Source organism: Desmodus rotundus, chromosome 5, assembly GCF_022682495.2.
Source record: "Desmodus rotundus isolate HL8 chromosome 5, HLdesRot8A.1, whole genome shotgun sequence".
Taxonomy (NCBI): Eukaryota; Metazoa; Chordata; class Mammalia; order Chiroptera; family Phyllostomidae; genus Desmodus; species Desmodus rotundus.
Window position 1 is genome coordinate 38,994,044 of NC_071391.1, and position 12,412 is coordinate 39,006,455.

At 48.5% G+C, this 12,412-nt stretch overlaps 1 protein-coding gene across 14 annotated transcripts in view; it reads left to right on the forward strand.

Annotated features, from left to right (window-relative positions):
• IRAG1 (inositol 1,4,5-triphosphate receptor associated 1) overlaps window positions 1-12,412 on the forward strand; it is a 112,635-nt gene that overhangs the window by 37,281 nt on the left and 62,942 nt on the right. For 9 of the 14 annotated variants that reach the window (XM_024558841.3, XM_053924970.1, XM_053924971.1 and 6 more), the window contains exon 1: window positions 3,222-3,442. The exons of 2 other annotated variants lie outside the window; for them this stretch is intronic. In XM_024558841.3, the coding sequence (XP_024414609.2) occupies window positions 3,245-3,442 (198 nt within the window). In that variant the 5' untranslated portion in view covers window positions 3,222-3,244. Of the gene's footprint in view, window positions 1-3,221; window positions 3,443-12,412 lie in introns of those variants that run through there. 3 more of the 14 variants (XM_071221437.1, XM_053924977.2, XM_053924976.1) reach the window with 1 other exon arrangement.

The following is a 12,412-nucleotide window of genomic DNA, read 5'->3' on the forward strand; positions in this document are numbered from 1 at the left end:
TGAATGGATTTGAGTATCTGAGAAGAGATTTTGTTTCTCCATGTACCTTCTCTTCTCCAGGCTAAACATCTCTAGTTCTTTAAACATACTTTTTGTGTCCCTCCATCTTCTTCCACTTTTTTGAACATCGCCAATTTATCTGAATCCTTCATAGTATGCAGAGCACAATATACTTGATGCAGATTAAGACATAAAGAAAAAGTGGAACAGTCACCTCCCAAGTTTTGGAAATTATACTCCTATTAAGACAGCCTGGATCTGCACACACTTTACATATCATTTTAAGCAGTTTCTTGGGAGGTGCAGCGAACCTCTGTGATAGGATTGGCTTTGTGGATACTCTTGCTACGTTGATACCAGTGCCACTGACATCCTGCTGCTGAAGTCCAAGTAAAGATAATAGAAATTAACCACAGAGCTCACCTTTGTGCAAATACAAAGCTCCAGTTATTCATATAGTGACCATTTGGGATGGGAAACAGTGTGACCTGGCCCCATGGCTCTCATTCCTGAGAGCCAAGTTCAATGTGTCCAGTGTGGCTTCTCCCTTCCTGTCTCACCTGTCTGCTAGGCCTCCTGCTAGTCTGTTCAGAGAAATATCATTCAGCACGTCAGTGCTCATGGCTCAGCTCAAACACCATTTCTAAGGTAGAATCTTCACTAAAACTATATTCTACCCATCATAATTTCCATAATTAGGAACCTTTTCCTGGGATCCTGCAAGTTCTCACTTTCAAATTATTTATCCCACTATGCTGTTTTCCAGCTGCCTCCTGCCACTGGACTCTGTTCTTCTTGAAGGCCAAGGCCACATCTTCATCATCTTTATGTCGCCAACACCTAGCACAGGGCCTGGTAGAGTGGGGGTGAATCGAGTGCTTGTGGTGAACAAGTGAATGAATGAGTGAATGAATGACTCAGTTCATGGATGTTCTACTTGAGATGAGATTTTTTGAGCTGTCCAGTAGGTGTCACCTTAACTGTTTCAGAGAGAATGGGACCAGCTTTCCACCGCAGAGAATGACAGAAGTCAAGATGACAGTCACATCGAGCAACTCCAGGGCTAAGTTTCTCTAGTTTTTAAATACAAATCAAGAAAAAAAATTGGACAAATCTGGTTACCTGTGAGGAATCAGACCTCTCTCCTGCCTCCAGGAGCTCAGTCAGAGGTGCATGTGTCTGGTGTGGACGTCGGTCGGGGCCATAGATGATGCCGGCTCTGAGCCTGCCCCACAGCACTCTGACTTGAGGCCCTTTCCGAGCCCTTTCCGTGGGGAGGAAAGAGTGTCTAGTTTCATGGGAGGTGGCGGGGCTTCCTGCTTCATCCTCCTGCAGCCTCCAGCAGTCTGTACCTTGCATAAGACCCAGGGCATGGTAGGTACTCAGTATATGAGAGTGTCCTTTGTCCTCCGCATGTGGTCCCAGCAACCCCCTCACTGTGGCTGAGGCCAGGATCTCAGGATGACCCCATGTCTGGTGGTTTTCCTCTGCCGTCCAGGAGAGCAGCTCTGTCAGGGAACCTCTGAAACTGTAGAAGCAGTCTAGATGTGCGTTCTGCAGGTCTGTGAAGGTGTTCACACCCCACTAGGGTAAAGGGACCTGAAGGAGTTTAGAGGTGGGAAGAGGCCAGGCCAGAACCCTCTGGACTCTGGCCAAGCTTCCTGGGCTGCAGACTTCCTGCACCCACATGGCCTCTGTGAGCACTACTCCATGCTGGGCTCTCTGCTTCATTTCATCCTTGGAACAGTCCTACGTGTTCCCTTATCTCTGTTCCCCTGACCAGGAAACTGAGGCTCAGAGGTGAAGCCAACGTTCAAGGCAACACAGCCACTGAGTGGCAGAGTGAAGACTCAGACCCAGGAATCTGGTTTCAAAGCCTGTGCCCTTTCTATCTTGCTATCCCGTCTCTCCAGAGGGAGACTCAACATCACTGGTCTCCCTTTCTAGGAGGAAGCAGAGGAGCCAGACCCAGTGGAGAGATCACGGTCCTAGGCCTCTTGACTGGCAGGAAACATGAAAGAGCAGTTATGGTCACAAGTGACAGTATAGTAGTTACAAGTTAGTACGTACAAGTAAACTCAACCCAAATGGACTTAAACACTGAAATTTGCTTATGTAACTGGCTGGCTTAGAAAGAGTTCAGCCTGCAGGTAAACGTGGATCAGGGCTCCAGCTCCGTTTCTCGGCAAGGTCCGTTGTCTCTGCCCTGTCCTCTGGGTGTGTCAGTTTTATCCTCAGCCTGGCCTTCCTCCTGGACACAGAATGGCATCAGCAACACCAGGTCCGCATCTGCATCCTCCACTGCCCAGGGCAAGAGAAAGTGTCTGGGTCCCCAAACACTGACCTGTGCTCATTGGCTTAGGCTAAATCTATTGTCTGTCCCTGAGACAATTACTATGTCAAGATCAATGAGGTTATGCTGATAGGGATCAATCCCAGTCAGGCCTCAAGGTCGCTACAGCATGGGGAAGGGATAAGCCTGGTTTTGGGGGAGGCAACCCAAGGTTGCTGGGTGGGAGCACTGCACCAGGCACATGAGAGGCACCTGGGCCAAGCCTCCAGAGTCACAGCTTTAGCAGGGCTGACAGGGCCAACGAGATCTATCCTCAAGTGGGAGAGCCCTGAACTAGGGGTTAGAAGAGCTGAAGAGTGTGGGGCGAGCCATGGGGCAGGAAGTCAGGAAACACCAGCCCTTCCTCTTCCCACACCCAGCCAAAGAAGCCTGTGGAGTACAGTGGAAGAACCCTGGCCTCAAAATCAGAGAGACCTGGATTCAAATGCTTGGTTCTTTGTACGAATTGGGCAAGTGGCTGCCCATCTCTGAAGCAGTTTTCTCATCTATAAAATGTGAATGTTAACACATGCATCAGAGGTCCTCATAAGGATTAAATTAGGCAATGTCAGTGGTGCTTCTAATGTCGGTGGTGCTCCTAGGATAGTGCCTAGCACCAGTAGGTGCTCAATAAATGGTGTCCATCTGATCCCAAAGGCGTGTCCTCCATTAGCTGTGGTTTTGAAGAGGCTGAAGCGCTTTTCTCCCTTCCGGCATAGTTGTGTTTACTGCAAGGACCAAATTAGATGCAAAATCTCTAAGGCCACCTCTGACTTTGTAAACAGTGCTAGTGAACAGAAGGAAATTCAATTCCAAATGCCCTTTATTCCCGCCTCTGCTGTTGACGCAAACTCAAGCAGGCTCTCTCTGCGGCTCATGACCCCCTGAAATGGAACCCAGCTTGGGTCAGGGATGGGAGTGGATTTGACTTGTCCTTTTGGCATCTCCTCAGCCTGCAGAGCCCAGGCCTCTTGGAGCGTCTTTGGGGCTGACACAGCAGAGGTTCCGGGCACCTGCGGCCACTCCTGTCAGAAGGCTGCCATGCCCCACATTCCTGAGGATGAGGAGCCCCCTGGAGAGCCACAGGCAGCCCAGAGCCCCAACGGCCAAGTAAGTGCCCCCTCCCTGCCTGCGGCTAGCCTGGCCAGGGCCAAGCCAAGTGCCCTGGGCTGAGGCCACAGTGCCCAGCCTGGCCAGAGCGTTTGCCGATGCCTGGGAAAGGTGTGCAGCACCCACATTGAGGAATAAACACACACAGTTCCTTTGAATTGCCCAGGCCCCCATACACTCTGACAGTGGGACCCCCTGGGCTGTGTGACTGAGGCCTCCTGGGACATCAAACCACCCTGACCCTGGAGGCCCCCTCCTGGAAAGGAGGAAGCCTTGGAGGAGAAGCTCGTCATGTCAGGGTCATAAGCCCCAGCAAGAGTCACTTAAAGTGAATCTGCTTAAAATGACCAAATTTTCATATTAAATAGTGAGAAAGATTCTCAACAAAATTATATTATAAAAAAGGAAATGATGAAAATAAGGTAATTTAAAGGGTCTCATTGAGATTGTACTGTACAAATGAAATTATAAAAGCAAGTTATTTTTAGCTATATATACTACAAAATATAGATTATATGTCACTTTTTAGGAAGTTGCTTTTTAAGATTTTATTTTATTTTTAGACAGAGGGGAAGGGAGGGAAAAAGGGAGGGAAAGAAATATCAATGTGTGGTTGCCTCTTGCACGCCCCCTACTGGGGACCTGGTCCACAACCCAGGCATGTGCCCTGACTGGGAATCGAACCAAAACGATGACCCTTTGGTTCACAGGCTGGTGCTCAATCCACTGAGCCACACCAGCCAGGGCTATATGTCACTTTTTAGAATGAACAAAAAATCAAGTGTACTAGTTTTAGTCTGGGTATATTTCTTTTTATATCAACAAGATGATCTGTTCACATGATACCTCTTCCTTCACATTTTACTGTATAGTGCCTTCATTCGGAGATTCTGGTGATTTAGTGTGTAAGATCTTCATTTATTTTCTCAAGGACCTCTTTCAACCCTTCAGTATTCAAATCATTCTCTCGTGAAGAACCTATGTTACCACATCCTCATAATTTTGTTCTTCATTTGTTAACTAATCCAGCTCCATCTGCTCTGCTTTGGCCCAAGACCTTGCACGTGAAGCTCTCTGACCTTGTTTTCTTTCATCTCATGAACTTTGCAGTTGGTTTGCACTGGATTTGTGTCATCCTGTTTTATCTGACTGTCACCTCGACTGCCCTCAATCAAAAGAGATAGACACTTGCTAAGAGTGAGCGAAGAATATATGAGTGACAAGTGAGGAGGTTCTTAGTGAATATCTTCATGTTATGATGACATTTGTTTTCTCACACATCATAACTCTGGGAACATAGATAATAAATATTTAGAAAAGAATGGCCTCTTGTATCTCCATATCGCAAGCTCATGGTGTTGCAGAAACTTGGCAGCCTTGGGAAGCCCTTGAATTTCTAAATGACAGTGGGCCAAGCCCCCATGTCTTTGGCTGAAGGCAGCCAGCTCAGGGTTTTATTGAGAACTGCTCCCAGGAATGTCTTAAGCCACAGAGGGCGCTGCTCCTGAGTTGCTTTTGGTGGCTCCAAATTGCTCCTCTGCAAAATATTCACATCTGGAGCCAAATGTGACTGCTCCCAGTCCTCAGGTCACTGTTTTCCAGGGTTCTGGCCCCTTAGCATGCCTACCCCTCAGTCCTGGACTCTACCTTGGCTATCTCTGACTGCTTCCATCCACCTCACTAACAATGGTAGAACCCTTAAGCCAGATTCTGATGCAAAATCTAGCTCTAAAATCGCAGGCAACTCCCCCAAACAGCTGCCATAGTGTGCTCCCCAAGAATATAAGTACTCTTAAAAAGCCCTGGCCGGTGTGGCTCAGTTGGTTGGAACATCATTCCGTAACTGAAATGTTGCGAGTTCGATTCTTGGTTAGAGCACATACTTGGTTTCAGGTTCAATCCCTGTTCTGGGCACCAGTGCCTGTGAACCCCCGTCCGACGCATACAATCCCCAGTCTGGGCACCAGTCCTGGCCTGGGCACGTGTGGGAGACAACCAATCGATGCTTCTCTCTTGCATCAGTGTTTCTCTCCCTTTCTCTCTCTCTAAAAGCAATGAAAAAAGTATTGTCAGGTAATGATTTTTAAAGAGTGTTCTTAAATAATAATAATAATAGATGGACAATTATGAAACTCCACCCTCCATGAAGAGATCCTTTTACATTCAGTTCAGTTCATCTTGGTTCCCAACTTCACAAGGAGACATAAAACCAGACAGCACAAAAGCCTGCTGGCCCTCCTGACCATCACGGCTTCAAGCTATACATAGGTGCAGCTCTACTGTGTCAGAGGTGAGGGTGAGTTTTTAGGGTTGGCCAAGCAGGGGAAGGGCTTCATGAGCCCACCACACAGTTGAGGGGCAGAGAACCCCAGTGGAATAGCTGGAGCTCCAGATTCCTTGTCCCTGCAGGCTCACTCTCCATGTGACCTTGAGCTAGAACCAGACTTCTATGATATGAGGGAGTGAGACCCCATGGTCTCTAGTTCCTTCCAATGCCATGACTCTAGCTCTGTGCTGTGACAGGTCAAGAAAATAAGAGACTGTGGGTCTAATAGCTTTGGCATTGACAGAGCCCAGCAGGAGAAGGACCCATGAGGAACTCAGGTGATTTGGAGCCAGGATGCCCAGGTCTTATAAGGAAGGATCATTAGCACAGGATTTGGTCCTTAAGGATGGGGATTCTGTAGTCACACCAAACTAGGCTCCTCCACATCCTGGCCAAGAGACCTTGAGTGAGTCTGTTAAATTTTCTGTGCCTCTTGTTCCTCATCTTTTCCCTGGGTCAGCCATTAGTAGCTGGCTCCTAGACTCTGTCTGTTCAGCCAGCCTTTGCGTGCCTTCTTTGGGGCTGAGGAACAATAGAGCTCAGGCTGAAGGCCACATAGGATTCAGTATTCTTTTATTCTCTGCCCTTACAGACAGACACTGGGCCTCCCTGAGCTCTCCAGAAGCCCATAGTCGTTGTCAGCGAAGAGCATCTCCCTCTATTCCACCCATCAGACAACCCTTGTCAGGCAGCCACAGCCTACGGGGTGTGTCAGGCCTGTGAGCTGGGCTGCAGCCTCTAGGGGCTGGAGCCCGAGTCCCTGGGAGCAGCGGAAACCAGGCAGCCAGGGAAGTAGGGTTGGCCAGGAGGGCTTGGCTGGAACTCTCGGTGGCGTGTGAATTCCCACTCTGTGAAGCAGGCAAAGAATGGAGCATCCTTCTGAGTTTACAGCTCCCCGGGGTCCAGCCCTACTTCTGGTTCCTCAGGCCCCAGCCCCCATTTCCCATGACGGACATGAGCGCTAGCTGAGCCCTTCTCACACAAAAGCACTAAAGCAGTAGACCTAGATCCTGTTTTTCTTCCTGCATGCACACACACACACATGAATATAGTCACACACACAGACTCTCACACAGACACACGCACACAAACAGACTCTCACATATACACATACACGTGAACATCCACACATGTACACACGCTCTCTCTCACACATACACACCCTTTAGGCCCCAAACAGAAGCTGTAATCAAAACTCACAATGAACTGAGGCCTCCCGACAGCGCACTCTGTGAGGCTGTGCCCTGAGCAGTGCCTTCTGGGGTGGCCTTGGAACAGGGAAGGGCACCTCCATGGACACCCCTTGGAAAATGTGTGCTCCCTCCCTGGGGGGAAAAGTCCCAAATAAGCAATTCCCTCTGGCAGGATTGAGATGAAGACAAAATAGGTGTTACATGTAAAACACTTGGAATCCGGTGAGGACTGTGCAGGGTGGGGATACCTCCCCAGCTCCCCCAACGAGAGCCCTCATGCCATGTGCGTCCTGTGTGGCAGACACAGCTCTAAGCACTTAACACGTAGTAACTGCACAGCCCTAGGAGGGCGGTGTGATTATCACCCCATTGACAGATGAGAAAACTCGGGGGATAAGTGAGTGTACGCTAATCACTAGAAACCGGGCAGGGCTTTGAAAGCTTCAGTTGTTGAATTCATCGTCCCTGAGCTCGTTTCCACCTACCTCTTTGTGAGAACAGCCTCGGTTAAGATCATCAATGAAATATCTTTAAATAAGTTATCAGTAAAACATTAAGACCTGGTGAATGGGTGTATGGGATATTGGGGACATCTATTGGGCACATGCTACATGCTCATCCCTCCAAGGTACATATCTCATCTCTATTTTATAGAAGAAAAGAAGTCTTTGTGAGGTTATGTAATTGTCAAAGGTCACATAGTTGTGTCCTGGTTGAGTGGAGATTGAAACCCAAGCTTCTGCGGAGGTGTTCCTGCCGGCTTTGCCCCCCTTCCTGGGCCCCACTCCACAGTAAAGCCAGCGTCCTGGACACCAGACCCCTGGCATGAGGAGCAGGTACTTGATGCCTCATTCTCTATGAAAAAGCAGCTGGAAAGGGTCAAGCGGACAGTTCCACCAGGATGGCTTCTAGTGGTTCTGGTCTTAAGAGCTCTGAGATTGTCGCTTTGTAAGTGGCTAGGACAAACCAGGAAGTGTTTTAGAAACATTGGTTGTTACAATGGTCAGGAATGTATATTACGATTATTTGCCCTTTGTTCCTGTTCTGAACAATGGAGTAGCTTGTCATTGTTGTTTCCTGATTCTCCTGTCACACTCCATGGGAGCTGCTCAGGGTCTGGGGTTGTGTCTCTCATGTGTGTTTCTCCAGTTCTCAGCATAGGCTGCAGTGTGTGGTGGTTGCTTAGGGGAGGCTGGATGGCTGGATGGATAGATGGATGGACAGATGGATGGATGGATGGATGGATGGGTGGATGAGTGGTAGGTTGGGTGGGTAACTGGCTGGCTAGATGATTAAATTCCTGGACTGAAAGGAGGAAGGAATGGAAGGCAGAACGGTGTTAGGAAAGAGGGAGGAGGAGAGGATAAAAGATGAATGTGGATGAATGACAGGCTAGCTGAGTGATATACTCTCCATGGAGTAAGGCTAATAGACAGTGTGTGCACTTCAGTACTCTTGAAGTCTGTTGACATAAGAGTCAAAAGGGTGATGAAGAAGGCAGGATTATCAGTGCTTATTGGGCCCTGATCTCTAGGAATAGAGTGGAGACTGGCAGGGAAAAAGGCCCACCAGAAGCAGGGCAGGTCGTGGGTGCACGGGGGAGGGAGCATCTGCCAGGTAGGCTCTGGGGAGCCTTCGGCAGGGAGGAGCCCGTGTCCAGCAGACCTCAGCAGAGGCACTTCTGCTGTCCCCATGCTGTTGGGACTTGCCTCTGGAATAACCATTTTCTCGCAAGTCCCCAGAGAGTCTTTCTATCCTGTCAGAAGAGCAATGATTCCCCTCTGTGGCCGGCAGGGCCCTCTCCCAGAGGCAGTCCCTGCTTGCCCTCCAGGCTGTGAGAGAGGGACCTAGGGATGCAGCCACCACAGTGTCCACCCTCCACCACCACCTCCCCATCATTATTGTTATTACTTTATCTCGTCAAATCCTTCAGACAAGCCCGGAAAATGGGGATCGTTAGCTCCACACAATGTCTGAGAACATGAAACTCACAGAAGCTAAGCAGCCTGTCCAAGCTCTCCCAGGTGGGATGCCAGTCTAGGCTGCCTGGCTTCACTGCCCCACACAGCCTTTTGGCAGGGTCCTTCTCTCTGCCAGGGCCCAAGTGCAGGAGCTGAACTTCCCACTCCTGCCGGCACTGGGCTGGGGCTGGGGCTTACAGCTTCCTAGCCCAGGCCTAGTCATGTGACATTGGGGAAAGGAAGATAATATTCCCGTCTCTGACACTGGCCTATATTTATCCCTGTACCCAGGCAGTTAGGAGACTGTTGTGCATTCCTGGGAACTTAAGAGTGAAATAAACATTTAAATGTTTCTATAAGTTTATTTAAGGAGAACAAAATGTGACCTGCTGGCTTATTAGAGGGTGGGTGAGCTTGGGGGAGATGGCCCAACCCCCCAGTGCTCGGCTGACTGCAAGGAAGGGAATGGACCCCTGGGGAGGCTGTGCCCCTGGAAGGGTGAAGGAGTGCCCCTGCTATCTTTACTTAGCTGTGTGTTCAGCCTTGTGCTGTGAGGGCTGCCTGGTAGAAGGGGCTTATGAGGGAGGGTGCAGCTTGGAAGAACTAGAAAGGCGGGTTGGAACCCTATGTGTCACCAGGAAGGATCAGGAAGTGAGACCAAAGACCTAGAGATGATGGTAAGGAGGAGCTTCTGTAGTGGGAAGGCCAACAGGCCTAGTGTTTAGTCCCTTCCACTACTTACCACCTGTACAGCCCTGCCCCAGGCTGTTTTTCTGTTGGTAAGGTAGGGATTGAAATGGGAAAGGGGGTAAAGAAAGGTACCAATCACCCACATCACCGCCAGGGCCTTCACTTTTTCTTCCTATTTCCTCTTCATGATTCTATGAGGTCAGGAGGTGTTATCACCCCCAATCTATGAGTTTCATTCACAGGATTGCTGGGAGGAATGAATGAGAACCCACACAGGAAGTGTTTGAGACAGGGCCTGGCACACAGCAGGTCTGAGAAAGTGTCATTTCCCTCTACCCACATTTGTGCCTTTGCTTGTCATGTCTGAAAGCCGCCAGGGCAGGTGTACTTGGTCTGAGAAACAGATGGTGAGAGAGGGAGTGGAGCCGGGAGGATGTGGCCTCGGAGGTGGGCCCCTCTGGGAGTCAACGATTGCTCAGGCTTGTGTGCTCAGATGCCTGGAGAAGGTGCTCTGCAGCCACACCAGAAAGGCTGGGCCCCACCAGCAAGACTGGCCCCCTAATTTACCTCCAAATGATTGCTCAGACCCAAAACTGAGAGGGGCAATTGTTTTCAAAACCCAATTCCAAAGTAATGAATTGAGTCCCAAAGGTAGCAATAACAGAACAATATCTGACACTCACTGAGCATTTACTAGGGGCTGGGTGTCCCCCACACGCTTTCCATCTGGAGCTGCCAGATTTAACAAATAAAAATACAGTTATGTCCATGCAATATCTGGGGCATACTGATACTAAGAAATTACTCGGTGTTCAAATATAACTAGGCACCCTGTGTTTTATCTGGCAATCCTATCTCTGTATCAACCTGTTTAATTCTTTTAACTACCCTGTGACAGTTATTTTATTGATGAGGTAACCAAGGCACAGAGAGTCAAGGGAACTTGCTCACGTTCACACAGCTAGTAAGTGAGATGTATCATGAATTAGTGTGGCTCCCAAGACTCAGGCCCTTGAAATCCTGAAGCCAGTAATTTGCCTGGGGGATTTTGGGCAAACTGCCCAGCAAGCTTCCTTCGGGTCCTGCCTCTGTTTGGCAGGTCAGAGTGGGAGCAGCAGTGGGTATTTACACTGCATGTTAATGACCTGTTAATGTTAGTCACCCCAGAGGGCCCCTGAGTCGTCCCACACCCTCCACTGGATCACTGTCTCCCCAGAGTGGAACCCAGACCACACAAGACTGAATGTTCCCCACAAAACAGTGTTGAACAAAACTAAAGGTTGTGCAGAACTTGCTCAGCCATTCTGTGAGCTGGTCAGGGAGAGAACCCTGATTTTATCACTGTATATTTTGTATGCATTGGAAGGAGAGAGTGAGGTAGCAGTCCAGGACATTCCATCAGGATAAAGGATTTCTCCCCAATTGCTTTGTGCCTCTTAGCTTTTAAACAGCTTAAAATTGTGTGGTTACATGCTTGGCACTTGCCACCCATGGTTTGTTTCTGTCTTTCTGTGTGGGCACCTCTGCTCTAACCCTCCTCCGAGTGAGGGTGCCTGCAGCCCCACGGGTGGCAGCCACCTCAGGTGAGCTTTGCTGCAAGTGGCCTTTGACAAGAAGGCAGAGAAAACTTTCACCAGAAAGCAGCCCCTCCAAGGGCTTTGTAGGCCATTGACCTCACCGGTGTCAGCACGGGGGGCACCAGGTCCTGGGTGCTACCTAGGGATGGGGGGTGGGGGGGACACTCCACCCCATTTTCCATCCCATTGCGCTAACTGGAATGCATTACTGAGGCCTCATTCACCTTTGTCTTCCAGGCCCTACCACAGACCCCAACACATAACATGCGTTCAGTAAATGCTTGCAGGGTGGACAGAATAAAGCATCATAGTGTGAGAATATTTACAGATCGAGCCCTCTCTTACAACCTGAGACTTTTGGGAACTTTTGTGAGTCATTCATAAAGAGAAGAATCAAGACAACCTGCTTAATAAAAAATTGGCTGGAGCATGAGTAAACCGAGGATGGCAGGAGGGAGGGAAAGAGAGAGGACTTGGGCAGGGAGGGTAAGCAAGTGAAGAGTCAAAGGGGAGAGGACAGGCAAGGATGGGAGGGGAGATTTGTTCCCCTTTCTTTTTTCCTTTTTTTAAATTTTTATTGTCATTCAATTACAGTTGCGTTCCCCTTTCATGCCCTTTGAGAGGTGAGAGTGAAGACTGAAGTTCTGTTTACACTTTTTTTTTCTCTGCTGAACAACAAGTCTTTAATGCTTTTCTTCCTGGAGCCTGGACCACATGAACCACAGCTTCATTAGGTTTCAGGTTAAATTGTGTAACCTCAGAGTCAAACCGTGGACGGTTAGAAGGGGTATGCATTCCTGTTTATCAGCTGGGGATGTTTCTTTCTTTCTTTTTTAAAAATTATTTTATTATTGTTCAATTACAGTTTTCTGCATTTTCTTCCCACCCCTCTACCCCACCCCAGCCAAACCCACCTACTTCCCTGGCTTCCACCCTCCCCTTGGTTTTGTCTATGTGTCCTTCAAGTATTTTGTTTCTTACTTTTTTTTAAATTACTACATAGAGCTCAGAACTATTTTTTTTAATTTTAATTTTTTATTGTTATTCAATTACAGTTGTGTGGGATGTTTCTATTGACCAAATCACTGCCCCCTTTGTATAGTCTCATCTCATGGTTTTGTATCTTACTCTTCATTGTTGGTTACTTCAAATTGCTTTAGGAAATACGTAGTGTGTCAATAAAATAAAACAAGTAAGTAAATAACTATATTTTACTTAGTTAA